Consider the following 26767-nt stretch of genomic DNA (forward strand, 5'->3'; position numbering starts at 1 on the left):
CTAGAAGTTCTAGCAGATCTAGAATGAGTGAGTTGGATGTGGATCCTAATAGTACTAACGTAGAATTAGAACCTTCTTCCCAAGTTGCAGCCCCGGCTCCCCGCACCGAAGCCGAAGATTCGCCTTCGGAGGCGGCAGCTCTGAAAGCCAAGAATCGTTCTATGGATTAGAAGATTCGTCAGTTGGAAGGTAAGGAGAGTGTTAGTGATCAGTGCAGTGTCCCCAGTGTTGTGGAGGGTGCGTCTGACCGGCTCCTTAGTGCCTCTAGGCCTAGACCCTCTTCCAGACTCCCAGTTCCAGTGGAGTTAGGAAAGTCCCGAAAGCCGCAGGAGGGCTAGGGAGAGCCCCCACCGGTCAGGCGTCCCCTCGGCAGATCCTGAAGTACGCTCCCAGGCTGCCTCGGATCGCTACAAGAAGGAGCTCCTACGCCAATGCTTCTCCTCTTCGTCGTCTCCCTCTCCGAAGAGAGGTTGGAACTCCCCGGATGCGTCGCGCCCGTTGAAGAGGGCTTGGAAGGCTCCCTGCAGTCCATTTGGCTTCTAGTCCGGAGTTTTTCCCGGAGAATCGTCGGTGGAGGCGAAGAAACCCAAGAAATCCTGTGATCGTTCTTCTTCTTCGCGCTCCGCGCTCGGCGCCTGCTTCCGAGGAAGAACAAGAAGATTCTCCTACGAGGAGTACTCGCGGGACTTCAAGCTCAGATCACGGCGCTAGCAGACTCTCTAGCAGTTAGATCACGTAGGAAGAAGGACGTTTCTCTTCCGATCAAGAGATCTAGGCGCCGCTCTTCAGAGGATCGTTCTCCTTCATATGGGGAGGTTTCGTATGAAGGTGGGGGCTCGCGTGAGCGCCCTCGCTTGAGTGAGCGCCCTCGCTCGCGTGAGCGCCCTCGCTCGCCTGGCTCTCTTTCGATTTCAAGACGCCAAACATCGGTAGGACGCTCTATGGAGAAAGAAGTTTTTTCTCCAGATTGGATTCCCGCTTCCGGTAAGCGCACTGCACCTGCTCATCACGCGATTGTCTTTCTTCAACTCCCTCGCGTGAGAAAACTTCTCCTCAGCAGCCTCAAGATTCTAGAAGGCGCCCTTATACAAGTAGGCGTTCTTCTTCCAGATGTCACTCTCCTCGAGTGTCGGATCGTGACTTCTCTCCTGACAGGCATCTAGAGTCTGGTAGGAGTCGTGTGCATGATAGACGGCCTACTGTTAGCCGCTCCCCGCAAGGTAGGCGCCAAGAGCCTACTGCACATAGATCTCCTAGTAGGCGCTCGTCTCTTTTAAGGCGTCATACTCCTGATTATTCTCCTAGGGGCAGACAACAAGAGTCTTTCAAGCGCCCTTCTCCGTGTAGCGCTCTCCCGCTTCTAGGCGCACTTCTCCTGACCGTTTGTCTCTTGGTAGGCACCAGGAATCCCGGAAGCGCCCTTCTCCAAGTAGGCGCTCGTTAGTTTGAAGCGCCCTTCTCCTGAATGTTACCCTCTTGTTAGACGTCAAGAGTCTCGCAAGCAGCCTTCTCCTAGTAGGCGCATTTCGCCTTCCAGTCGGACTTCCGTTGATCGTACGCAAACTGGACAGGTATGGAGAGCCGCGCAAGCGCTCTGCTCTCGATAGGCGCTCTTCTCCTGGCAGCCGCTCGCCTCAGGATAGGCGCATAGAGTATAGTAGGCGCTCGCCTCCCGTAAGCGCCCTGGTGGATGTTTCCGAGGATTCTCGGAGTAGGAGCCCTACCTCTCCTTCGGCTGAGATTCCGTATACCTCGAAGAGGGAGTCTCATCGTAGACTTCCCAGATCTTCTCATCGTTCTCCAGTGGATGTGAACTCTTCTAAGAGAGGGCGTTCTCCAACCTCTCGCTCAACTCCTGCTAGGATCCCTTCGTCACCTAAGGATCTTCCGCGCTCGCCTCGACAAGACGTCCTAGAAGGTTCGGATGAGGAACCGAACACTTCTGCTGCTGTCTCTTCTTACAAGAAGCTTACAGAGCTACTTTTACAAGTTTTTGGGGATTCCCTTACGCCTACGGCTCCTCTTCTCCTCACTCACTTTTTCAACGGCGAAGACAGCGAAGAGTTCTTCTTGTGTGAGGATGAAGCCAACTCTTTCTATGAAGAAGGCACTGAGGAGTTTTGGTTCCTGGGATGGCTTCCAAAGAAGAAGCGGGGAAAACGATGTTTGCTTTTCCTCCTTCGAAGTTATCAGGACGCGCTGGTTTCTGGTACGAAACAGGAGAGCCCTTAGGATTGGGTCTACCGTCTTCGGCTGATTCGGATTTTTCGGCACTGGTAGATTCGACAAGGAGAACTGCCCTTAACTCTGCTAAGACGACTTGGGCAATGAATGAATTGGATCATTTGCTCAAAGGTATGTTTAGAGTGCTAGAAGTATTTAACTTCCTTGATTGGTCGTTGGGAGTCCTAGCCAAGAAAATTGAAGTGCCAGAGTCAATTTCGCCAGAAGATCTTATGTGTGTTTTGTCTTGTATGGACAAGTCGGTAAGAGACGGAGCGAGTGAAATCGCCTCCCTTTATGGGGCCGGGATCGTGAAGAAGAGGTCGGTTTATTGTTCCTTCTTAACGAAGTCGGTCTCCATGCTCAGAGGTCTTCTTTGCTGCTTTGCTCCTCGTCTACTCAGTTGTTCCCGAAACATCGAGTGCAGGACATTTCGAGGTCACTTCGGCCAAAGCCACCCAGGACCTTTTGGCACAGTCGGCAAGAAAACCTCGCCCTTCCTTCCCTACCAAGGCTAAGAAGGAAAAGGCAAGTGTTGCGAGAAACCCTTTCGAGGGGCATCTTCATCAAGAACCTCTACGTTTAGCAAGGTCCGTTAGACCTTCAAGAAGGGGTAAGACTTTCGCCAAGTCTGTTAAAGCCCCCAAATAACTTGCAAGTCCTTCAATCAACGGTGGGCGCCAGACTCTTAGAGTTTGCAGAAGTCTGGGCCCAAAAAGGGGCGGATCCTTGGACCCTTTCTATTTGAGGAGAGGTTACCTCATCCCTTTCGTCGAAAGACCTCCCTTGACGACCATCCCAAGGAACTGACGGCCAGGTACAGAGACCCCATCATGAATCAAGCTCTCCATCTAGCAGTAGATCAGATGCTGGAGAAGGGGGCTATCGAACTAGTGACAGACCATCATTCATCGGGCTTCTACAACCGCCTTTTCCTAGTTCCGAAGTCCTCAGGGGGATGGAGACCGGTGTTGGATGTAAGCGCCCTGAACTTCGTAGAAAAGAAGAAGTTCACGATGGAAACGCCTTCATCAGTGCTGGCAGCACTTCGTCCAGGGGACTGGATGGTTTCCTTGGATTTACAGGACGCTTACTTCCACGTACCGATCCATCCTTCCTCGAGGAAGTTTCTCAGATTCATGATGGGGGGAAATGAAAATTTTTCAGTTCAGGGCTCTGTGTTTCGGCTCTCGACGGCCCCTCAAGTGTTCACGGGGATTTTGAGGAATGTGGCTCAATGGCTTCATTTGAAAGGGGTGAGGATATCCATGTACCTCGACGATTGGCTAATAAGGGCCAATTCAGAAGATCGTTGTTTGAAGGACTTACAAGTACTTAGATTGACGAAGGCTTTGGGACTTCTCGTCAATTTCAAGAAGTCATCACTAATTCCCGAGCAAGAGTGTGTATATCTCGGGATACAGATGAACTCTCTGAGTTTTCGGGCTTTTCCCTCGCAGGAAAAGGATAGCCCGAGGATTCGAGAGAGTAACAAAAAACCTTCTTAGGGAAAGAAGTATGCACAGTGAGGGAGTGGATGAGTCTGCTGGGGACGCTCTCCTCTCTGGAGCAATTCGTTTCCCTAGGAGGTTGCACCTGAGACCACTCCAATTCTTTCTTCATCGGAATTGGAGTCGTCGTTCTCAGGATTTGACGTTCTCCCTGTCGTTATCCCAGGACATCAAGAAACATCTCTTATGGTGGACAGATCCCAACCTCTTTGCGAAGGGACTGTCTCTTCAATCACAGACCCCCAACCTGGTGTTGTTCTCCGACGCGTCGGACATGGGGTGGGGTGCAACTCTGGGAACCAGCGAAGTGTCAGGTACCTGGGTGGGGGACCAGGTAGCCTGGCACATCAACAGAAAGGAGTTGATGGCTGTGTGGTTGGCTCTGAAGGCTTTCGAGCCCAAAGTCAGAAGATCGGTAGTGCAGGTCAACGCGGACAACACTACAGCTCTGGCATACATCAGGAAACAGGGGGGGACGCATTCCTTCTCCCTGTACGAGACAGCAAGAGACCTTCTTCTGTGGGCAGAAGAAAGAGGAATCAAGCTTCTCACCAGGTTCGTGCAGGGAGAAAGGAATGTAAGAGCAGATCTCCTCAGCAGGAAAGATCAGGTCCTTCCCACAGAGTGGACCCTTCATCTGGATGTATGCCAGAGCCTGTGGGAAGTTATGGGGCAGGCCACACATAGACCTCTTTGCCACGTCAAAGAACAAGAGGCTGGATCCTTACTGCTCTCCGATATCGGATCCAGAGGCAGTAGCAATAGATGCTCTTCTTCTAGACTGGAACGGACTCGACGTCTACGCGTTTCCCCCTTCAAGATCCTGGGGCTAACCATCAAGAAGTTCGTAGAGTCCGATTCAACGAGAATGACCTTAATCGCTCCCTTTTGGCCGGCCCAAGAATGGTTCACAGAGGTACTGGAATGGTTGGTGGACCTTCCAAGATCGCTCCCAGCTAAGGAGCGATCTACTCAGACAACCCCACTTCGACAGGTACCACAAAAATCTCCTCGCTCTCAGTCTGACTGGTTTCAGACTGTCCAAAGTTTGGTCAGAGCGAAAGGCTTTTCAGCAACAGCTGCTAAAGCAATCGCAAGAGCGAGGAGACCTTCCACCTTGCGTGTATACCAGTCAAAGTGGGATGTCTTCAGACGTTGGTGCAAGAGGAAGAACATTTCCTCTTCCAGTACCTCTGTGACCCAAATTGCGGATTTCCTTATTTTCCTCAAAGAAGAATGTCATCTGGTTGTGTCAACTATTAAGGGATACCGCAGTATGTTAGCGGCGGTATTTCGGCATAGAGGCTTAAATATATCCGATGATAAGGACCTGCATGATCTTATTAGATCATTTGAAACCATTAAGCGTCCTCATGTAGTTACCCCCGAACTGGAATCTAGACGTAGTCCTACAATTCCTTGGATCGTCTAGATTCGAACCTCCTGGCTTAGCCTCTTTCAAGGATTTGACGAAGAAGGCTATCTTCCTTTTGGCCCTAGCTACAGCTAAGAGAGTGAGTGAGCTCCAAGCTATTGAGGGCAATGTAGGGTTTAAGGAAGATTCTATGGTGTGTTCATTTCTTCCAAGTTTCCTGGCAAAGAATGAAAACCCATCACGCCCTTGGCCCAGGAGCTTTGAAGTTCGTAGTTTATCTTTTCTAGTAGGGAAGAGCCTGAAAGAACTCTTTGCCCTATGAGAATTATGAGTATTTCCTTAAGAGGAAGGAACAACTTAAGGCTAATCAAGATGTGCTTTGGTGCTCCGTAAAGGACCCCACTCGGCCCATGTCGAAGAATGCTCTTTCCTTTTTTCTGAGAAGCCTTATTACAGAGGCACATGTTGCCTGTAAGGAAGATCATTTTAGACTACTGAAAGTGAAAGCTCACGAGGTGAGAGCCATCGCAACTTCGCTTGCATTCAGAAAAAATATGTCTGTGCGGAACTTGATGGAGGCGACTTTTTGGAGATGCCAATCGGTTTTCGCAAACCACTACCTACGTGATGTAAAAATCACATATGATAAAATGCTTCGCCTTGGGTCCTTTCGTATCGGCGGATTCGGTGCTGGGGCAGGGAGCTGAAACTTATCCTGTGTAAATTTTTTATATGTTACCCTATATTTTATATTGTTGTTTTTTGGTTGTCTGAAAGAGGTTGCAGGAGGCACCTCTTTTTGTCGTAATATTAACCCTTTGTATTTTGGTTAGGTGGTCTGGTGGGTTTTGGCTCCTTGCAGAGGTAGTGGTAAGGATCTGTTAGGTAAGCGGACAAGGTCCCTCTAACAGCATCCGACTTGGATTCTACCACAATAGGGGATCACATATCCCAGTGGTAGATCCGAGAGTCTTTCAGCATCAGGTCACGTCCTAGCTGTAGCTCTCCAGGCAATGCAGACTCAGAGATAGTATCTATGAAGTCTTCATCCTGAAAAGGTGAGAACCAAGGTTTTTATATCCTACAACATTAGTTGTTTCCCGTCTTACCTGTATTATTGAGCTGTCTCTTACCCTCCACCAAGGGTGCCAATCAGCTAAGTATATATCTGTCAGGGAAGTTCATGTACAAAAATGATATTGTTAAACTACAATAAAGTTTTGTACATACTTACCTGGCAGATATATACGATTAATGGCCCACCCAGCCTCCCCTCAGGAGACATGGTGGAAGCATAAAAATCTGACAAGCTTACGGGAGTGGTTCGTACATCCGCCACCCAGCGGCGGGTAAGGTAGACCACCTGACCTACCTGTCGCGTGTGCCGCGAGATTTGAAATTCTGTCGGGAACGTCGGAGACTATAGCTAAGTATATATCTGCCAGGTAAGTATGTACAAAACTTTATTGTAGTTTAACAATATCATTTTTCCTAACTATACAAATCTGAGGTCCTTTTACACATAGCCCCACCTCATGCCACCCCTCACTGCAGTTTTTGCTTGGGCCTAAAGCAAAAGTGATTCTTTGCCTCCCAGTCGCGCGGCTTGCGCACTGTCGGAGAAGCAGTTAACTACCGAACCCCTTGTTCGAAAGCTTACGACCTATCCAGCTGCCGCTAGTAACTTTCCTATTGTAAAAGGATCTCAGGTTTGTATAGTTAGGAAAAATGCAATTTTGGACATTGTCCTTTTTGGTATATCATACTATGCTAGCAAAATTCACTTTCTGTAGATTGTACAAGACTAGGCTTTCAAACAAGATTACTAGACTCTTTGTTTATGTAACAATTGTTGGTAACTATCTCTTATAATAATTAAATAAACAAATAAATTGAGAAACAGGTTTTGTGAATTTGAGGGATTGTACTTTAACAAATGTTATTTTACCTTTGTATACCAGTTTTACATGTTTGGCCAAAAATAAATGTAATAATTCCAGTAATCCATGCATTTGTTTCTTTTAGCAGCTAAAAAAAAGATTCTCCTAATTCTTTTGTTAGTAGGCTCCGTCAACTGATTCAGAGACCGTAAACATTACGTACCAAATGCATATGGTGGATGATCAGTGTTTTTTTTATACATATTACGATGATGATATAAGATGATAACGTTAAGTACAGTGGTACCTCGACATACGAAAGGCTCAACTTACGAAAAACTTAAGATACGAAAGCAAATACAAAAAATTTTACAGCTCTACATACGAAAAGTTTTCAAGATACGAAAGGTCGTTGCTGTAAGTCCCGAGATTCGCCTGGACCACCGAGAACAATTTTAAAACTCCCGCGCCGCCAACTGAGTAAACTCGCCACCATCCTCCCGCTCTCCCATTGGTTCCTGATGCTAGTCACCCCATAAGATCCTGCTCTCCTATTGGTCACCATCTACCCCTTGTGCTTTAAGTATTCTATTGGTATAAGGATGCTGTAAATTGAAAAACTTGTTCATGCAATACATTTAATAAAAAAAAAACATTAGGTAAAGATAGAATAAAGAATAGAAATGAATGGTTATTATACTGTTTGGTAGTTTCAGTAGTTGAAGAGAGATAATGAAAATTTATGGCATACTGCATACTAGGAATAGTGATTGCTTGGCAATTGTTCGATACTCGTAAGTGCTGGATGTAAACAGAAGTTTGGAAGCTTTTTTTTGTTTTGTTTGTTTATTATAGTTAATGGTTACTTAATAATTATTTGAAATGAGTACATGCAATACATTTAATAAAAAAAAATTGTGAATTAGGATATCAGAAAATATAAAATAAATCAGACTGCTACATACATATTTTTTTAGAATTCTTCCTCTGTTTTAATATTACGTTACGTATATGTTTCATTATAGCTGTCAGTAACTCGGTATCTCCATTAGGTAAAGATAGAATAAAGAATAGAAATGAATGGTTATTATACTGTTTGGTAGTTTCATTAGTTGAAGAGAGATACTAATGAAAATTTATGGCTTACTGTGTCGTAGGAAAAGTGATTGCTTGGCGTTCGTTCGGTACTCGTAAGAGCTGAATGTAAACAATCGATTAAAAGGTTTTTTTTGTTTGTTTGTATATTATAGTTAATGATTAATTAATAATTATTTGAAATTAGTACATACTGATTATTTATACATTTTTTGGCATATTCTAAGCTTTTAGCAACCGGTAACATAGGCTAGGCTTATTGCTAAGGGACATATGCTAAAGTCCTAATATATGCAGTAAAAATGGGGTTGAACATTACATGCAGTTGAATATTACTCAAGTATGTACAGTGTTTTGCCTTTTTGGAGTCATATTTCTTCCATCGGATCGGCGTCGTAACCCTAGAACATGTGTTGTAGGCCTGGAAATATAATTTACTGAGGTGTTTTTGGAGGGCTTGGAACGGATTAGCCATTTTACATGTAAAATGTGTTCCAAGATACGAAAACCTCATGATATGAGGGCGCCGCGGAACGGATTATTGTTCCGACACGGAATACAAACCTTTCGGTCCTTTTACAATAGGAAGGTTACTAGCGGCAGCTGGATTGGTCGTAAGCTTTCGAACAAGGGGTTCGGTAGTTAACTGCTTGTCCGACAGTGCGCGCGCCGCGCGACTGGGAGGTGAAGAATCACTTTTGCTTTCGGCGTGCTGGTGGATAGACGTGTTTATCTTCGCTCTCTGCCCGCTTTTTCGTCGTTTGCTTTTCGTATACAGTAAGTCCTCGGGTTACGCTGGTCTCGACTTACGATGTTTCGTGGTTACGAACGCGCCCCCATAAAAATATAAAAAATAATATTTTGCGTCGTTCCGTCTTACGCGGTTTAGCGTCGTAAGCAACGTAAACAAACGCGAACTAGTTCCGGGCGCACGGCGGAAGAATACGCTTTGTGGGGGAGAGGACGGCGTCGCTTCGCTACGCTCATTCCTCGCCCATACGCCATTTTGGTTGTTTACACTGCCTCTCTCTCCCTCGTGTTGTATCGTTTTTGTAACTTTTTGCTCTTTGTTATGGCTCCCAAGCGCAAGGCGGACTCTTCTGATGGTAGTGCATCGAAGAAAAGAAAGGCCATCACCATGGAAATTAAAGTGGACATTATAAAGCGATCTGAGAAGGGAGAAACGCCAACAAACATTGGCCGCTCGCTTGGCCTTAGCCGTTCGACCGTTGCTACCATTATCAAAGATAAAGAGCGCATCGTTGAACATGTGAAAGGATCTGCTCCTATGAAAGCGACAGTGATAACTAAGCAGCGTAGTGGTCTAATAATTGAAATGGAAAGGTTATTGGTGCTTTGGTTGGAAGACCAAAATCAACGGCGTATCCCAGTCAGCCTTATGGTGATTCAGGAGAAGGCGAAAAGATTGTTTGAAGTGTTGAAAAAAGAAAAGGGGGAGGGAAGTGAAAGTGAAGAGTTTGTGGCTAGTAGGGGTTGGTTTATGCGATTTAAGGCTCGGGCCAATTACCATAACCTTAAATTGCAAGGTGAAGCTGCTAGTGGGGATGAGAAAGCAGCGAGTGAATTTCCTAAAGCGTTGTCTGAGATAATTAAGGAGGGGGGTTATTCTGCTCAGCAAGTGTTTAACGTAGACGAGACAGGTTTGTTTTGGAACGTATGCCTAACCGCACTTACATCGCCAAGGAGGAGAAGTCAGCACCCGGTCATAAAGCCAGCAAGGAGAGGCTAACTTTACTTCTTGGGGGTAATGCTGCTGGCGACTTCAAACTGAAGCCCTTGTTGGTGTATCAGGCTGAAAATCCAAGGGCACTCAAGGGCATTTGGAAGGGTCAACTACCAGTAATTTGGAAGTCCAACAAGAAGGCATGGGTGACACTTGCAGTGTTTGAGGACTGGTTCGTAAACCATTTTGTTCCAAGTGTGGAGCGGTATTGCGCCTCCAAGGGTATCCCCTTTAAGGTGTTGCTAGTGCTGGACAATGCCCCTGGACACCCTGCCCAGCTGGGAGACTTCAACCCTAATGTCAAGGTGGTTTACCTTCCACCTAATACCACGGCCCTTTTACAGCCTATGGGACCAAGGAGTGATTGCTTCGTTCAAGGCCTACTACCTACGAAGGACAATTGCTATGGCTTTACAGGCAACTGAAACCAAGAAGGACTTGACTCTGAAGGACTTTTGGAAATCCTACAACATCCTTGATGCTGTAAAGAACATTGCTAATTCCTGGGAGGAGGTTAAGCAAACAAACATGAATGGTGTCTGGAAGAAAATTTGTCCTCAATTTGTGAATGATTTCCATGGGTTTGAGGACACAGTTCAGCTAGTTGTCAAGAACGTTGTTGCCCTGAGTAAGGAAATCAATTTGGAGATGGAGGTTGATGATGTTACAGAGCTGCTGGAGTCTCATGGCGAGGAGTTATCTGCTGAGGACCTGATACAACTGGAGAAGCAGATGATAGAGGAAGAAGAAGAAGCACCCACCCCAGAGCCTAAGGCTTTCACAAGGCAGGACTTGATAAGAGGTTTTGCAGAGTTGCAGCAAGCGTTGTCAACTTTTGAGGCTCAGGATCCCAACTTGGACAGGTTCACTAGGGTTTCCAGAGGCGTCATGGATTTGATGCAGTGTTACAAGGAGATCTTGGATGAAAAGAGGTCGCTCTCTGTTCAGACTAACCTGGAGCAGTATTTTAAGAAGGTAGAGAGGCCTGCAGGAGATCCTGTACCCTCTACCTCAGCTGCCTCTGCTAATCCAGACTCGCCTGCCCCACAATCTCCAGCACCTTCTGAATGTTCTGCTAACCCAGACTCACCTGCCCCAGTATCTCCAGCACCTTCTGTAGGTTCTGCCTCACCTAAAGACTCACCTGCCCCAACATCTCCAGTAGTATGTTCTGCCTCACCTCAAGAATCACCTGCCTCAGCATCTCCAGTACTAGTATGTTCTGCCTCACCTCAAGAATCACCTGCCTCAGCATCTCCAGCAACTTCTGGAGGTTCTTTTTCTCTTCACTAACCTCCCCCAGTCTCTCCAGCACCGCAGCTTCCTCTCCAGTGTGCAAGCCAATCAAACTAATAAAGGTAAGGAATTGTTCTCTCGTTGTTATTGATAGGTATTTACATTAAATCATGTGGTATTTTTCAATGTTCCGACTTACGCTGAAAATCGTGTTACGACGCATCGTAAGAACGGATCAACGTCGTAACTCGAGGACCCCCTAGTTGTGTTTCTTTTTCTGTTTACATTGTGTGACTGAAAATTGTAAGTACAATTATTCACTATTCTTTATTATTCAATTACATTGAAGTGATTTGTTTTGGATCATGAATTCTTTACGCCCTCCGGTACCGACGATTGCAGGGACTGAAGGGCGTAAGTGCGGGAAATTCAGAAGTTTCCCAGAATTGATCCTTATATTTTGTGTGCTTGGTGCTGAGGGCGAGAGCGCGCTCGCGCCGAGCCGTGTATTTTGGGTGAAATGTGTAAGTGAAAATTGTAAGTAAGTACTCTTTTTCATTCATATTTTTGCCCTGTGCGCTCGGTGCTGAGGGCGTGAATGTGCTCGGCACGAGCCCTTTATTTTGTATGAAAGTGAAATCGCAAGTGCAGTATTCTTTTTCATTTTCATATATTTTTTTTATTGCATCATATTTATTGGATCAAGGTTTCCGCTCTTACCCGGGAATTGATCCTTCCTCTTTTAAATTGTGTGAAAGTGAAATCGCAAGTGCAGTACGTATTCTTTTTCATTTTCATATATTATTTTGATTGCATCAGTTCATCATGGATCAAGGTTTCCGCTCATAATCGGGATGGATCCTTTCCCCTTGCGTTCGGTGCCGAGGGCGTGAATGCGCTCGACCCGAGCCCTTTATTTATGTGAAATTTTGGGTGGAAATGTATGAGTGAAAATTGTAAGTAAGTACTCTTTTTCATTTTATTTTTGCCCTGTGCGCTCGATGCCGAGGGCACGAATGTGCTCGGCACGAGCACTTTATTTTTGTGTGAAAGTGGAATCGCAATTGCAGTATTCTTTTTCATTTTCATATATTATTGATTGCATCAATATTCATTATGGATCAAGATTCCGCTCAGACCGGGAATTGATCCTTATGCCCTTGCACTCGGGCCGTGCCGTATATTGTTTTGGGTGCAATGGGTGCTGTGCGGGGGTGGGGAAGCGGTGGCCTGCCCCCCCCACCCCCCCCCCCCCCACCCCCACCCCCTCAGCTCCCACGGATGGCCCTTCCCCTTTTGGGGGGGGGGGGGTCATCCAGGTTATTCTCCTCGCCCGATCTGTTGAGCGCGGAGGAGGGCGCTCGGTGCCCCGATGTACAATTGTATTCGGGGTCTGCCACTCGTTCGGGGTGGGGCTCCTCCTCCTCCTCCTCCTCCTCCTCCTCCTCCTCCTCCTCCTCCTCCTCCTCCTCCTCCCCCCGGTCTGCAGGGCGTGCCTAGTGTCCAGGGGCTGCTGCTTTATCTGCCTGGACCTGCTGCGGTCACCCATGGAGTGGTGACCACGACAACAACCTTGTCGACTCCAGGGTACGCCGCCCCTCCTCACCTGGTATGCTCGCCTCACGTGGTAACAGTCTCGCCTACAACCGCTGTGCAGGGCCGTTTGCCGTACCGAGGGGGGGGGCGTGCCGCTGCCGCTCGGGGTTACTGCGCTGCCGCGACCAGACTTTCACTGCCTAGAGCTCGACCCTGGACCTGCCGCCGGTACCAGGATGTCGCTGGCTGCTGCTCTACCACCTGTGTTACCGGTGCTGCCTGCCGTACCTGCCGATACTGTGCTGGCTGTCCCTGCCATTGCTGTGCTAGCTGTCCCTGCTGTTGCTGTGCTGGCTGTCCCTGCCAATGCTGTGCTGGCTGCGCCCATACCTGCTGACGTCGTCCCGGTTCGTGGTGATGCTGCCCCAGACTTTGGTCTGTCTATACAGGTGCGTCCGGGCCCTGTGGCATCGGCTACATCAGCCCCGGCTCCGCCCTGGATGGCAGATCTTACGTCTGTCCTGAGGAAGCTGACGAAGAAGAGGAGGAAGGTGTCGTCGTCGTCGTCTTCATCGTCGTCGGCTGCCGCCTCTTCCCCTTCGACTTCCAAGGCTTCACAGCCGAGGAAGAAGAAGGTTGCCTCCTTCCCTCCTAAGAAGTCTCCCTCGGGAGCTTCTCGGGACCCGTCTCACCTCGGGAGCGGGGCCTGTCCCTTCTTCCGCAAGGAAGAAGACTACGGGGACCAGAGGGGTACCAGCTAACACCGGTACTTCCTCGCCTGGTGTCAGGGGCTCTGCCACTAGACCAGGTTCCGTCTCAGCCTCTCGTCCGCGAGAGATACCGAGTGTACCGTCACTGGTGCAGCCAAGAATCAGGCGCCAGAGCTCGCTCGGTGCCAGTTCACGGCACGGAGCGGAAGGCTGGTGAGAGCCGCTTAGGCGCCTCCCCACCAGGCCAGCTCTCGCTCTCGTAGCAACCGGCTGGCTACCCGGGTTGATGCGACTGTCTCGGACCGGCCATGGGCCGAGGCTGGGAAGAGGTCCCCCCAATCGCCGGCGCCAACCACGGCTGGCGCCAGCGGTGTGACGCGCCGTGAGAGCAAGCATCGTTCTCACCGTGACAAGGGTCTCTGCAGGTCGCCTGACCGTCGCTCCCACAGGGAGTGAACGTGTACAGCAACCAGCAGCAGTTCCCATGACACACGAGATCGGGGCCAATGTTCTTGGTCCAGCCGTTCTCCCCTGGGAAACGACTCGACTAGGCCTGCAGCTCGATCCCCACCACGGGTTGGCGATCGCCTGCAGCCCTCCAAGCCTGCTGGTTCAGCCAGCGAGCGAAGGGGAGCGTCAGGTCTTCCTCTCCCGTGCCTTCAACTTCCTCGGTTTACACCGGGAAGAGTGAGGCACAGCGCAGTGATCGTGAGGGGCGCGCCCCGCACGATCCCGTCACAACGCCGTATGTACCAGGCACGATCTTCGGACCGACCAGGACGTACGCGCAAGTGGCAGGAGTAGACTGAGAGGGCTGTCGCTGTTCCCCCTCCTTAAGGGGGAGGTTCTTGGAAGATGCTCTTGTTCGAGGGGCTTGACGGTCCTACTCTGCAAGATGCTGTGACTTCCAAGATCCAGAGGAACTTTGCTGAGGTTATAGCGCTGATTCGTCAGAACAACGACCTCAGGGAAGGATCGCCGCTCCCACCAGCAGAGCCCACGTCTCAGCTCGAGTCGTTTTGGGGCCCGAAGAGGAAACCCAAACCGACGGTAGGTCTGCCGCGATCGGAGCTTGCCGACTATGTTGAACCAGGTAGAGTCTCTTGTCTCCGGACAAGAAGGCTCTCTCAGACTGGCTGGTCGAACAAGCTACTTCCACCTCCTCTACTGCGACAGCGGCGTTTCTACGAGCCTTCGGACACCGTATTTAAATACTCCTTCGGTCCTCCTGAGAGGTTTCGACCTCGTCGAGGACTGGAATGAGTCGGAGGACGGTATTGGCGGTCTCCTGTCAGGTGTCGATCAGCCCCACCCAGACGATGTTCACAGTGGCGGCAGACCCTTACCTACAGTGCGAGTTTGTAACCCTCCTCGGGGAAAACGTTTTCTCCTGATGATATGTTTTCCCAGACTCTGAGAGCGGCGATGGCTGCTCCTACTCTTCTCCAACTGCTAGTTCCGCTGGGAAGGCGAGCGAGTATCCAATTCCTCCCCCATTCCCTCTCTCCTTACGGCTACGAGGGAAAGGGGAGGGATCCTACAGAGATTTCTCTGTAGGATCCCACGTTGGGGACTGCGCTACTGTGGGACCTTCGGGTCCTACCTGACGTAAGCCCCGGTCGTTGAGGAGGGATTCTGCCCCATCCTCGATTTCTACGGGAATCGAGATGACCACCAGCCGATATCGTTTGACGAATTCGGTGGGGGTTTCGCAGAGTGCTTAGAATTCTGCGGAATTTCTAGCACTCTCAGAGTGTTCGAGTTTTTACGATCTCCAAACACTTAGGCGAGACCACGGTCCAAAGTGAGCGAGACGAGAATCCCCGATAATTGTTACCACGATAATCGGGAACCTCGCCTATGCTCGAATTCCTGGAATTTCTAGCATTTGGATGAAGACTGCTGCTGAAAGAAGAGTATCTCACAGTAGGCGACCAACCTGGAATAGAGAAGAACGGACGGGAACATCCAGTTTGGCTTGAACTGTCGTCTTCGGTATTCTGTTCACCATTGAAGCTTTCCTTCGGGGAAGACTTCTCCTTCACTCTCTTGACTAGAGAAGGAAGGCGGTCGATCTCCAATCCTTATTCTCATTCCTTGAGGGGAAAAGAATTTAGGATGGAGGTCGTTGTACAGAACCTACAAATATACTACGTATATTACCCTCGCGACATGATTCTGTTAAGCAGTTGAATTGTCCGGGGGGTAGGCGCATACCGTAGTTAACTCTACGGATTGTGACCGAGACGAATTGTATCTTAATTGAACTGCAACTCGTGGCTGCCTGCAACCTCCCAAGAGTTACCAGTTTTGATTTTAGATACTTGGTATTGTCAGGACAACACCAAATCAGCTTTTGTATTTACCGAAATCCGTTTCGTTTAAATATAATTGCTCGAGCGTATTTTTTATGCTCGATGGTTCTAGCCGAACGCATTCCTTCGTGGAATGGATTACCTGGCAACTCAGGATGACGAGTCAGCGAGAGCTACTGCGTATTGAACTGCCTGATAGCAGCTCAGTATCAGCTGGGTCTCCGAGATGCACAGTCGGTTATGTCCCTCTCCCCTGCTTTGATTGACTACCGAACCGTATCTCTGCCCAACAATCATGGACTTAGGTCTCTGATTAACGGGGATTCTTGCATACATGAAGGACCACCTACTGCTGTGACGCTCGATTTCATCGCCTTCGACATTGCGAGAATTTTCAACAGAGATATCTCTTGGACTCTTTCATCTTTCTGTTTACCGCACGGTAACAGAAGTTTGTACTAATCTCCCGCTGCATCGCACTGCGATAATGCGAATGATTTTTGCAGACATCTGAGTTTGTCTTCAAAATATCTCGTATTCGTAGGTGTGCAATTGTTCATTGTTCACCCCGAATTAACAGATGTGTCAGAAGACATCGCCTACTCTCCGACCTGACAGCTCTCCTTCCAAATATTCAGCCCATGAGAAGCAGTTCTTCAGGCAGTACTTCCCTGTGTCTTCATTACTGAAAAGCGCTCCGCTTTCATTGCAACTACGACACTCACCGGACAGCAATGAAATAGCGGTTAGCGTTCTCAGTCTTTGTAAGCACAGGTTCAGAATCTTGAGAATCCTTCTCTCGATTCAGCTGTGAAGACGTAGGTTGCATTTTCAGTCCACCTTCCTCTTCAACGGCACATAGTGTTGTTTCTCCTTAGCTGAGATTCAACTATACTATGAGATGTCTTGCCATCAGGGACCTCGGTCTCTAGAAGGCAATTGACTTTCGCCTGTAGGGCACATGCCTTAAAAGAATCATCACCTCGCCGTCTGGCATTGGGGACGAACAAATTAATTTGTTTAGTCTCTTGGCATAACCCTTTTAGGGCGAAGGTCACGTGACTTGCTCGGATGCTTGGACAACTTGCCTCCTACCGAACGTAGTCAGTTGGCAGCTGTCAGAGCGCCCGAGTCGGTTACGAACTTCACTGTGGACTTAGTTCGGTTGTTCCAGATCAATCTTTTCTTCGTCCTAACGGCTTGTCCCAGTACCCATACCATCGACACCCACCATGGAGTGTTGGTGTCCTATCCACTACTGAGAAGAAGAACTTCACTGCATGGGGATAGGAGAATGCGAGACACTTCGCTGCAGACGGATAGACCAGTATGGGTACTGGACATCACCGAAGTCGAGAAGAGGGATAGGTCATGCGACCATTCCCTTCTTTTCCTCTGCGGTAACTGCATGACTTTTCCTGTGAAGTCAAGCATCCAGGGGATGGGGATCCGTGACGCTCGATTTCGTACCGAACTTCGTAGCGAAGACTCAGAACCCTTCGGTCCCTGACGATCGGTTAGAGTCCTTCACAATCCCCTCCCTAATGGACTTCACCGCCTTCGATGCGAAGGAGATGCTGCTTTGTCCTGTGAAGGCGTGACGGCGCTATCTGAAGAAACTCGACATCCCAGGCCGAGTGTTGAAGCCTCTTCGTCAGCACCAGGATGACCTAGAAGAAGTACACTCCCTCGAGTTCCGCAAGAACTGCTCTGTGGCGCAGGTACTGAAGGCAGGGGTCTGGTACAACCAGACCACTTGCACCTCCTTCTACCTTCGGGATATTGCCCACAGGTCCTTGGATCGTTTTCCTTGGGACCCATGGTGGCTGCTCAACACGTTGTGTAGCTAACCCAGACCCTTGCAGGCTGAACAGCATCGAGTCCTGGTGTGACTGTAAGAATAGATGAGTGAATGAGAGAGTGACTGGCTCCTCTTCCCATCTTTTTCTCCCCCTCTACCTGTGGGTAGAGGGATACGGTCGTCACCTTGCTGGATAAGGACAAGATGCAGGTGAGCTACTCGACAGAGCCCCATCCTATCCCTTTCACTAGGGATGGGAGCGAATATCCACCACTTCCTCCTACAAGGGGGGGGAAGTGGATGCCAACAAGAGACAAACCCATAACTTTATGTTGCCTCTTGCAAACAGGAACTTGTTCTTGCTTGCTGGTACGAAGAGATACGCTTGCCTCTCTCTTAGTACTTGGTCCAAAGGTCTGACCATTGATCCTGCGGTGCACACCCCGATCAATCGGACAGAGGCTTGGATCCCTCCCTCGCTATTACGACCAGGGAGGCATTCCAAGGTTGGGCGAACACCAGTCTGTTCACATAAGACTCGGATTCCTCCCACCAAGAAGTGAATCTTCCTATTGTAAAAGGACCGAAAGGTTTGTATCACGTGTCGAAACAAATGACAATTTGTCCAAAATTGCATTTTCCTAACTATACAAACCTGAGGTCCTTTTACACATAGCCCCACCTCATGCCACCCCTCACTCTGCAGTTTTTGCTGGGGCCTAAAGCAAAAGTGATTGTTTACCTCCCAGTCGCGCGGCGCGCGCACTGTCGGACAAGCAGTTAACTACCGAACCCCTTGTTCAAAAGCTTATGACCTATCCAGCTGCTGCTAGTAACCTTCCTATTGTAAAAGGACCTCAGGTTTGTATAGTTAGGAAAAATGCAATTTTGGACAAATTGTCATATTTCGTATCTCGAGGTACTACTGTACTGTATAAATAGATCCAGTAAGTAAAATATCAGTTTCATTACCATTACCTTTATCTAAAATACAGCTGTAATATATAACCTGTTTGACCTATGCAAATGGATAATGTGAGCGTAACACCCGACCTTGGTCAGTAGTTCAGATATACGTACACATTTTGTATCTCAAGTATGATAATAATGGTAACAACTGACATGAAAGTTAGTTTGAAAATACTGTAATGATGTTAAAACCATGTTAGGCTGTGGGTAAATGGACATAGGCTACCTACCAACCGCTTATGTCATGAGAGAAAAAGAAGGCATTGTGGTTTTTTCAAAGTGTATTTATACATTAGTATATATATTACTATCTTTGTATTTATACAGTAGTATATATATACTACTATCTTGAGGATGGGAGGTACACATCTAGGACTAGAATGCACTTATTTCCTGTCCCATTCATAGTCCTGGTACAGTAGATTTGATTCTTTGTTTAGTGTGTGAGAGGCATTTATACTTCCAGATGGATAAACTTGTTACACTCATCTGTAATATAATGGATATTATTTATCTCTATCAACAATTCTTATGAAAAGACAGCCATGGTTAAAAGTGAAGAAATTGGTCAGTAAATGAGGAAAACATATGGGTACTTTAAATGATTTAAGTTTTAATTTTATGGAAACAGTAGGTAATTAACATATACCAAAAAGGATGAAAAAGCTCCCATGTGCACTCTGGAATAGCGTAAGTGCTGAAAGCACTTATTATCTCCCCACAATTTTGGTCAGTGTCTGAGAACTTATGGAACAAACAACCAACTTCAAAGCAATACATTAGACTTAGAATATTATTAATGCAGAGTTTTTTTTCCTTTTGATACTGACAGTTTTAAGCCATCTTAAAGCCAACATATGACCACTTCTCTTGAGGTCTTCAAATAATAAAAATTCTTTTTTAAGTGATGATTAATAATTTCTAGGACTCCCTCTTCTGTGACTGACAAATTCCTGTCTTTCAGAGAAAAGATTACACATACAAAGGGCATGGAGACAGTGTAGACCAGTTGTGTTGGCATCCTACCCACTCAGAACAACTAACATCAGCCAGTGGTGACAAAACTGTAAGAATATGGGACTCTCGTACACACAAGTGCTCTGCAACAATCAATACTAAAGGTAAGCCTGATTTAAGAAAGTACTATGTAGTATAGTCCTTGTGAGGGGGTTCTTGATATTTTGAGGATAGACTTTAATGAAATGAAGTTGAAATGTTCAAGTATTTGTATTTCAAATACAAACAGGAACTGCAAAGACTTATAAAAGTATATAAAAATTTCTATTTCAAGATTTTGTTTGAAATTGTTTCATGGTTAATATTACTTGATGTTTTCTCATATATCACATCGTTTCCATACTGTTTCTTTTGGTTGGTGGACAGGTGGAAAATGTTATTGTTTAATTTGTAAAATATTGGATATTTTCTCAGTGTCTAATAAATTATGAAGACTAAATTTGGCAAGGTGACTTGAAAATTGAACATATAACCTTTATGTTCAAGCAAAAATACATAGCCACAAGGTTTCACCTGCTATTACAGGTTATTAAGAATCCCTTTGTCAGTTTTGCACTGACGCATGCTTGGTAGGATGCAATTTCTACTTTAGATTCCATTACAGTTATGAAAATTATACAACTTGTGAAAGGATAACTTGTGCATTTGCTATAACATCAGTTTACTCTTATTATAGAAGTTGCTTGTTGTATAGCATTGCTTTTTACAATTTGGTAAATACCTGTTATCTTTGTTATCAAGTTCAAATTTTGAAATCTTTAGTTTGTTTGTATACTGATGCAGGACATGGGATTGGGAGTCTTTGTTAATTAATTAATTTGTGAGGAAGGTTGACATGTCTTTTGTTAGAGATTGAACTCATTTTTACACCTCTGTAATTATTGTCAGTCCTGATGGTTTGAAGGGGAAGAATTAACATAGGATGATTAGATAAATTCAAAAAGATATTGAACAACAGCTTGATGGTCGTGATACTTCCTTGTGGAATGTTGTTGATAAAGACTTTTCTGGGATTGACCTGTGTCACCCAGTGAAATGGACCTATTGCACTCATTTCTAGGTATAAATAAATGCTAAATATACCAGAGAAAAAAGCCATATGGAATGCTAGAGTTATTACCTCTGGATCGATCACCCTCATAGGGTGTCGGTATAGTAACAGGGACGAGTGGAAGCCACTATCACAGATATGTTACCCAATATCTTTCTCCTCTCTCAAAATCCCCTGCCAGAGAGGTGCTGTTACAACGACCACCTTCTGCTCGCCACTTTCGATAATTTGGTTTAATTCTTGTGTTAATATGACTTCTGATCTTCAAGAAGCATCATCATCTAAGTTGAGTATAATTTTATTGACTTTGAACGCGGTTAGACAACGGTTTGTCCTTGTTTAAGAAGTTGTTAGTTGAGATGTTTACATGTTACGTATGTACAAGGAACCCTCATCCAGGAAACCGGCATGTTTACATTAGTACTGCATTGCTCAGTCTTCTCAAATTATAATTTTTACTTTTTATTTTTACGATGATTATCTTAAATTCACCACTATTGCAGATCACAGTAAACGCTACTGTTGTCGTGAAATTTTACCCGTTGGGTATCGATAGGCTTATGTATTACGGTTCAACCTTTAGATTTTGGCCTTATTAGAGGGTTTCCCTCCTTAGTCATCGTCCTTCATGAGCAATTTGGTTCCCTCACGGAAGTGTGGTTTTATTTCATTTTAATGCGTGAGTAGTGTGTTGGAAGCGAACTAGGCTAGCTAGCCTAGCACTTTGCCAGTTATTATTTTGGAGGTATAAAGGAAAGCCCTCTTCCATCTGATATGCTCATGCAAGTTGTGTATGTAGTAAATTTTTTTATTATCTTGTTTTAATATTATATTGGTATACTAATTTTATTATGATGAGGTTAGCTTGGAAGTCCCACACGATTTACCAACCCTAGCCTACCTGACCAAGTCGATGAGATTTTGGATGGTAGGCTAGGTGGTTGAGAGTGCTACTCGCTACCCATAGTTGGTACTAGTCCTGGCTACCTGACCAGACCAATATTCAGTTTTGGAGGGTGTTCCATCACTAGAGAGTTCCTCTCTGTTTACGTAAATGTAGGTGCTAGACTGTCTAACCTGACCAGGTCGATACATTCCATTTTGGAGGGTTAGGTTAGGCTCTAGAGTGTCCTCTTTCGTAACGTACTACTATGAGATTCAGGGCCTTTGTAACACGGTTTTTTGGACTTTGCTCCTTATCAAAGCATCGGATGTAGCTGAAAGTTGACATATGTATATTTTACAACCACACACAAATTTTGTCAGCATTATCAATAACCTAAACCTAGACATTGAGAAAGTAGTAAAAGATATGAAGGAGGCAAAGAAAAGATGGGAAGAGTCACAGTCAGTGGAAGACAGAAATAGGTACAGAGAGAAAAACAAGGTGGTGAAAAAGGTGGTAGCCCAAGCTAAAGCAAAGTCGTATGATGATGTGTATAATGAGCTGGGGACAAAGGAAGGATTAAAGAAGATAATCAAGCTATCAAAGGCTAGAAATAAGAGCACCAAAGATATGACACATATCAAACAAATAAAAGATCAAGATGGTGTAGTACTTAGAAAGGAGGAAGACATTGTGAAGAGATGGAAAGAATATTTCGAACAGTTGTTAAATGAAGAAAATAATAGACTAATAAGAGAGGATGGGCAAGTGAACATTGGCATGGTAATGAGGGTTTCTTTTCTAGGCAAGAGGTGCTAAATGAACTGAAGAAGATGAAGAATGGGAAGGCAACCGGACCAGACATGATTCCGGTGGAGGCATGGAAAGCATTAGGAGATGAAGGAGTGGATATACTGTATGATCTTGTGATAAAGATCCTTGAACAGGAAAAGATACCAAATGAGTGGCGTGGGAGTATATTGATCCCAATCTTTAAAGGGAAAGGCGATGTCCAAGAGTGTGGTAATTATAGGGGCATTAAGTTGATGTCCCACACTTTGAAGATACTGGAAAGGCTGATATATGCTAGACTGAGAGAAGAAGTACAAATAGGTAAAGAGCAGATGGGATTTATGAAGGGAAGGGGAACAGCAGATGGTATATTTTGTCTGAGGCAAATAATGGAGAAATTCGGGGAAAGACAAAGGGACCTACATATGGTATTCATTGACCTTGAAAAGGCTTATGACCGAGTCCCGAGACAAGAGGTATGGAGGAGCCTGAGGGAGAAGATGGTGCCAGAGAAGTATGTGCAATTGATACAAGAGATGTCCAGAGTGAGGAGCAGTGTTGGGGAGACAGAAGGTTTTGAGGTGAGAGTAGGATTACACCAGGGGTCGGCTCTGAGCCAATTTATCTTTAACATAGTGATGGATGTTATAGTAGAGGAAGTAAGGGAGACAGTACCATGGAACATATTGTATGTGGATGATATTGTTCTGTGTGCAGAGAGCAGGGAAGATCTGGAAGTGAAATTGGAAAGGTGGAGACAAGTATTGGAGGACAGAGGAATGAGAATAAGTAGATCTAAGACAGAATATATGTGTACCACCACTGAGGGGGATGATAGAGAAAGTATTCAGCTTGGTGGAGAGCAAATAAGGAGAGTTGATAAGTTTGAGTATTTTGGATCTTTTGTTAACGTTGGAGGAAGTATGGAAGAAGAAGTAAAATATCGGGTACAGGCAGGCTGGAACAACTGGAGAGCGGCCTCTGGAGTTCATTGTGACAAAAGAGTGCCGCTTAGGTTAAAAGGAAAATTTCACAAGACGGTGGTAAGAACAGCAATGCTGTATGGTACGGAAACAGCAAGCATGAGAGAAACCGGGCAGAAGAAGATGGATGTGGCAGAAATGAGAATGGTGAGGTGGATGTCTGGGGTGACAAGAGAGGATAGGATCAGAAATGACTACATAAGGGGGTCGACTAAGTTGGTGGAAGTGCAGGAGGGGAGGCTGAGATGGTATGGACACCTGTTGAGGAGAGATGAGGACCACGCTGGGAGACACTATGGGGGTGGAGGTGCAAGGAAGAAGAAAAAGAGGGAGACCAAGAAAGAGATGGAAGGACTGTGTGAGAGGAGACTTACATGAGAAGGGAATTGATGAGGCAGAAGCGCAGGATAGAAATAGATGGAAACGGCTCATCCACACGGCGACCCCATATAAAAATTGGAACAAGCTGGGAAGAAGAAGATCAATAACCTAAACCCAATAGTTTTAATTTTTATAGAGTAAAGATTATCTAGCCGACGCCATGGCCAATGATTACGAGCCAAGAGTCGAAAAACATTCATTACGTAAGCAAGGTAAACACCATTTGTCGAAATGTTGCCCTGCCCATTTTGTTCCATCGGCTCTGAAACCCATAGCAGTCAAGAATGGCTAACAGGATTTGGAATTGTCCCTGTGGTTGCAAAACTGCATTTGTCTTAGGACTTAATGAAATAACCTATCACCTAATGTTAAACTTAATTTCTGAGAAGGCCATGGCTTATTGCACAGTGAAAAAACATGACAAAGACTTTATGAATGGCAGAACGATACACAGATGTGGGTGGGGTATCTGTACTAGCGTAGTAATACTACGTTTAGGGCAACTGCTGGGATCCTTGAGGATTATTTAGCACTTCTTACAACTACTCGAGAAATGAGTTTTTATAGCCAGAAATTAAATTTTCTAATCCAACAATGCCCATGATAGCCTTCAGTGTTATCCTGAATTATAACGAGGCCAAAGTGGTTGGAGCCTCATGAAGCCATCATTCTGACGATAATTATTGGTGAAGGTTTAAAGCCAAAACACGGTACCGGCTATTATCTTTTTCAGTAAATAGGTAGATAGCCAATAAATAAAAATTACATGACATTGGATATAGCAGTTATAAAATCAAGCTTGTCTACTATGTTTTTGAAAATTTCCAACTATTCTCTACATCTTGTCAATCTGATTGTGACCTATAAAGTAGACTGTAATTTCTTAGGAAACTTATTCTGGGAGTTAGACTGATAATCGAAGTGTTTTTGTATTTATTAACATATTTTGTTGGTTTGTTCATTATGCCAATTATCAGTGGAGAGTTTTCAGAGTTCATAAAGGTGTACTGCTTTGCTTGTATTTAAATTTTTATGTCATTGTTGCCAGAGGTATAGCCTTCATTACGTATAGCCAATCATCCGTCGAGAAAGAGGGAAGAAATGCTGTCTTAAGTTAACGTAACGAGTGCGTTCGAAACCTTTCTCTGAGTAAGTTGGCCCATCTTCAAAAAAAGTCCCTTTTACATTATAAGTACCAAATTTATTCAACCTACGTAATGCAAAATATGGTCAAAATTTATGTGTAGATATAATGTGTATTCTGAATAAGGGTTATATTTATGAAATGCATAGATAAAAAGTTATTGCGAAAAAACTGTGTTACAGATGCCCTGAATCTCATAGTAGTATGTGCTGTCCTAGCCTACCTGACCAGATCGGTGTATCTGATTGTGGAAGGTTAGGCTAGGCTCGCAGATGGGCTTGCTCCCTTTTTTCGTCGGTACTTCCAATACTGCTTTATCGATAAAATTTTTGTAGTATAGCCTTGGCCGTTTCCTGCTTTAGGGTGTCAGTTGGCATGACGCCTTCTATCCCTTTAGTTGTAGGTTACTTCACGGCTTCTCGAAGGGTGGTAATCACCTGAACGGTTGCTGTTGCCAGGCGATTACTAGTTTTCCTTTCTCCTCTGAGCTTTTCCCTTCCGTTCCGGACTCGTTCCGGCGGTACTTAGTTAGCTCGCTAACCTAGTAATCCTACCAATGAACCCAATGAACAGCAGCTGGAGCATCTAGTACCATTTCGGGGGATTAGTCAGAGGAGATTAACCCACGAACGGCGGCGCGTCGCTAAAATCGACGCTTTATGTGCTACTAAAATGCGATCGTCGATTTCAGCGATGCTTTAATTTCAAATCACGCGGGCAAGAACAGGTGGTGTTGGAGGCGGGGTTTTATGATGTCATAAGGGTAAGTAAACCAATCAGAACACAGATAAGAATCAGTATTGCCACAATGCCTCAATTTTTTAAATGAGATGATAATACGCTTGCGCAACTTTTGGTCAGTTTCCGCGGTTTTTTTCTTTGCATGACGGCGGCCGTGAAATTTACTTTTTTATGTGATTTATTGATATAATTACATAATAATGGCGAATGAAAGAAGTGATAGTGATTGGTCACTTAGTGACAATGATTTTGACATAAGTCAGGGTTCTGAAAGTGATAGCGTAAGTGAGGAATATGATGTTGAAAGTGATAGTGATACTGATATCGGTGATTATGATCATGCATCCGTCTGGACACGAGCCTACCCGCCGGAAGACATTAGTTCCGGCTCGAAATTAGTTTTTACAGAAAGGATGAGTAGAGGATGAAAACATGTACATAGTGTATATGTGTAAATAAGGTTAGTAAAAGTTCTATATACTTTCATTAGGGCACTTAGTAATAGAAATGTTGATAGTGCTGTAACAACTAATTGCAAGAGGACGATTCTCTTTTGAAACTCGGTGTGAGATGGTTTCATTAAATGTCTAATACCTGTTGAGCTACTAGTTATATATGCCTGAATTTTTTTCTCCAACTTCTAAGATAAATTTAGCTCTTGTTCATTTATGAAATGATGAAAAAGCATGACCTGTATAAGTGTTTGGTCGACAGAAAGTTGAAAATGAAAAAGGATAAAAAAAAATTTCCTTTACATTTCACAATATATATATGTTCTCTTTGCAAAAAAAAATATATTTTTTTATTGCCGTATAATCGCCATTTTCTGGCGATTCCAATGGTATATAAAACATTACTATTCTTATGAAAATAATCTGATAAGGAAATTTCCGAAGAGAGAAAAAAAAAATTAGTGAAATAGGCGTCGCATTTTAGCAGCATACGCGCCGCCGCTCGTGGGTTAAGGATTAGTAGATTACGTAATCTCTGTTGGTATATATCCGAGCCTCTGTTTATTCTGGTGAGGTATGGCCTACCATCACTTCTGCCAGTATTTTATACGCCGGAGCACTACATACCACTGTTTCCGCCGCTCGGTATTCCATATTCTCTGTTGTTATCGCTGTTCCCCGCTCCGGTGGAGGCGGAGGCTTAGGCAATGCGTTTCCAATTGACTTGGGATTGCTATCCTACTCCGGTGTGATCAGATTCAGGCCTAGTTTTACCTGGTTTCCCTGTTCTGTTCGTATCAGGCCAACTCCGCCGGTCATAACTATTGCGATAATGAGATTATGGATTCCAGAGCAGGCAAAGACAATCAGAGCTTTTACATTATGTAAAATTATAATAGTTTATGTTTACCTTTAGTGAGTTTTA

General features: G+C 45.4%; 1 protein-coding gene across 1 annotated transcript in view; it reads left to right on the plus strand.

Moving 5' to 3' along the window:
* LOC135221845 (THO complex subunit 3-like) overlaps nucleotides 1-26767 on the plus strand; it is an 80195-nt gene that overhangs the window by 9469 nt on the left and 43959 nt on the right. The window contains exon 2 of the mRNA XM_064259764.1: nucleotides 19360-19516. Coding sequence (XP_064115834.1) covers nucleotides 19360-19516 — 157 coding nt within the window. The remainder of the gene's footprint in view (nucleotides 1-19359; nucleotides 19517-26767) is intronic.

Source organism: Macrobrachium nipponense, chromosome 3 (genome assembly GCF_015104395.2).
Source record: "Macrobrachium nipponense isolate FS-2020 chromosome 3, ASM1510439v2, whole genome shotgun sequence".
NCBI lineage: Eukaryota > Metazoa > Arthropoda > Malacostraca > Decapoda > Palaemonidae > Macrobrachium > Macrobrachium nipponense.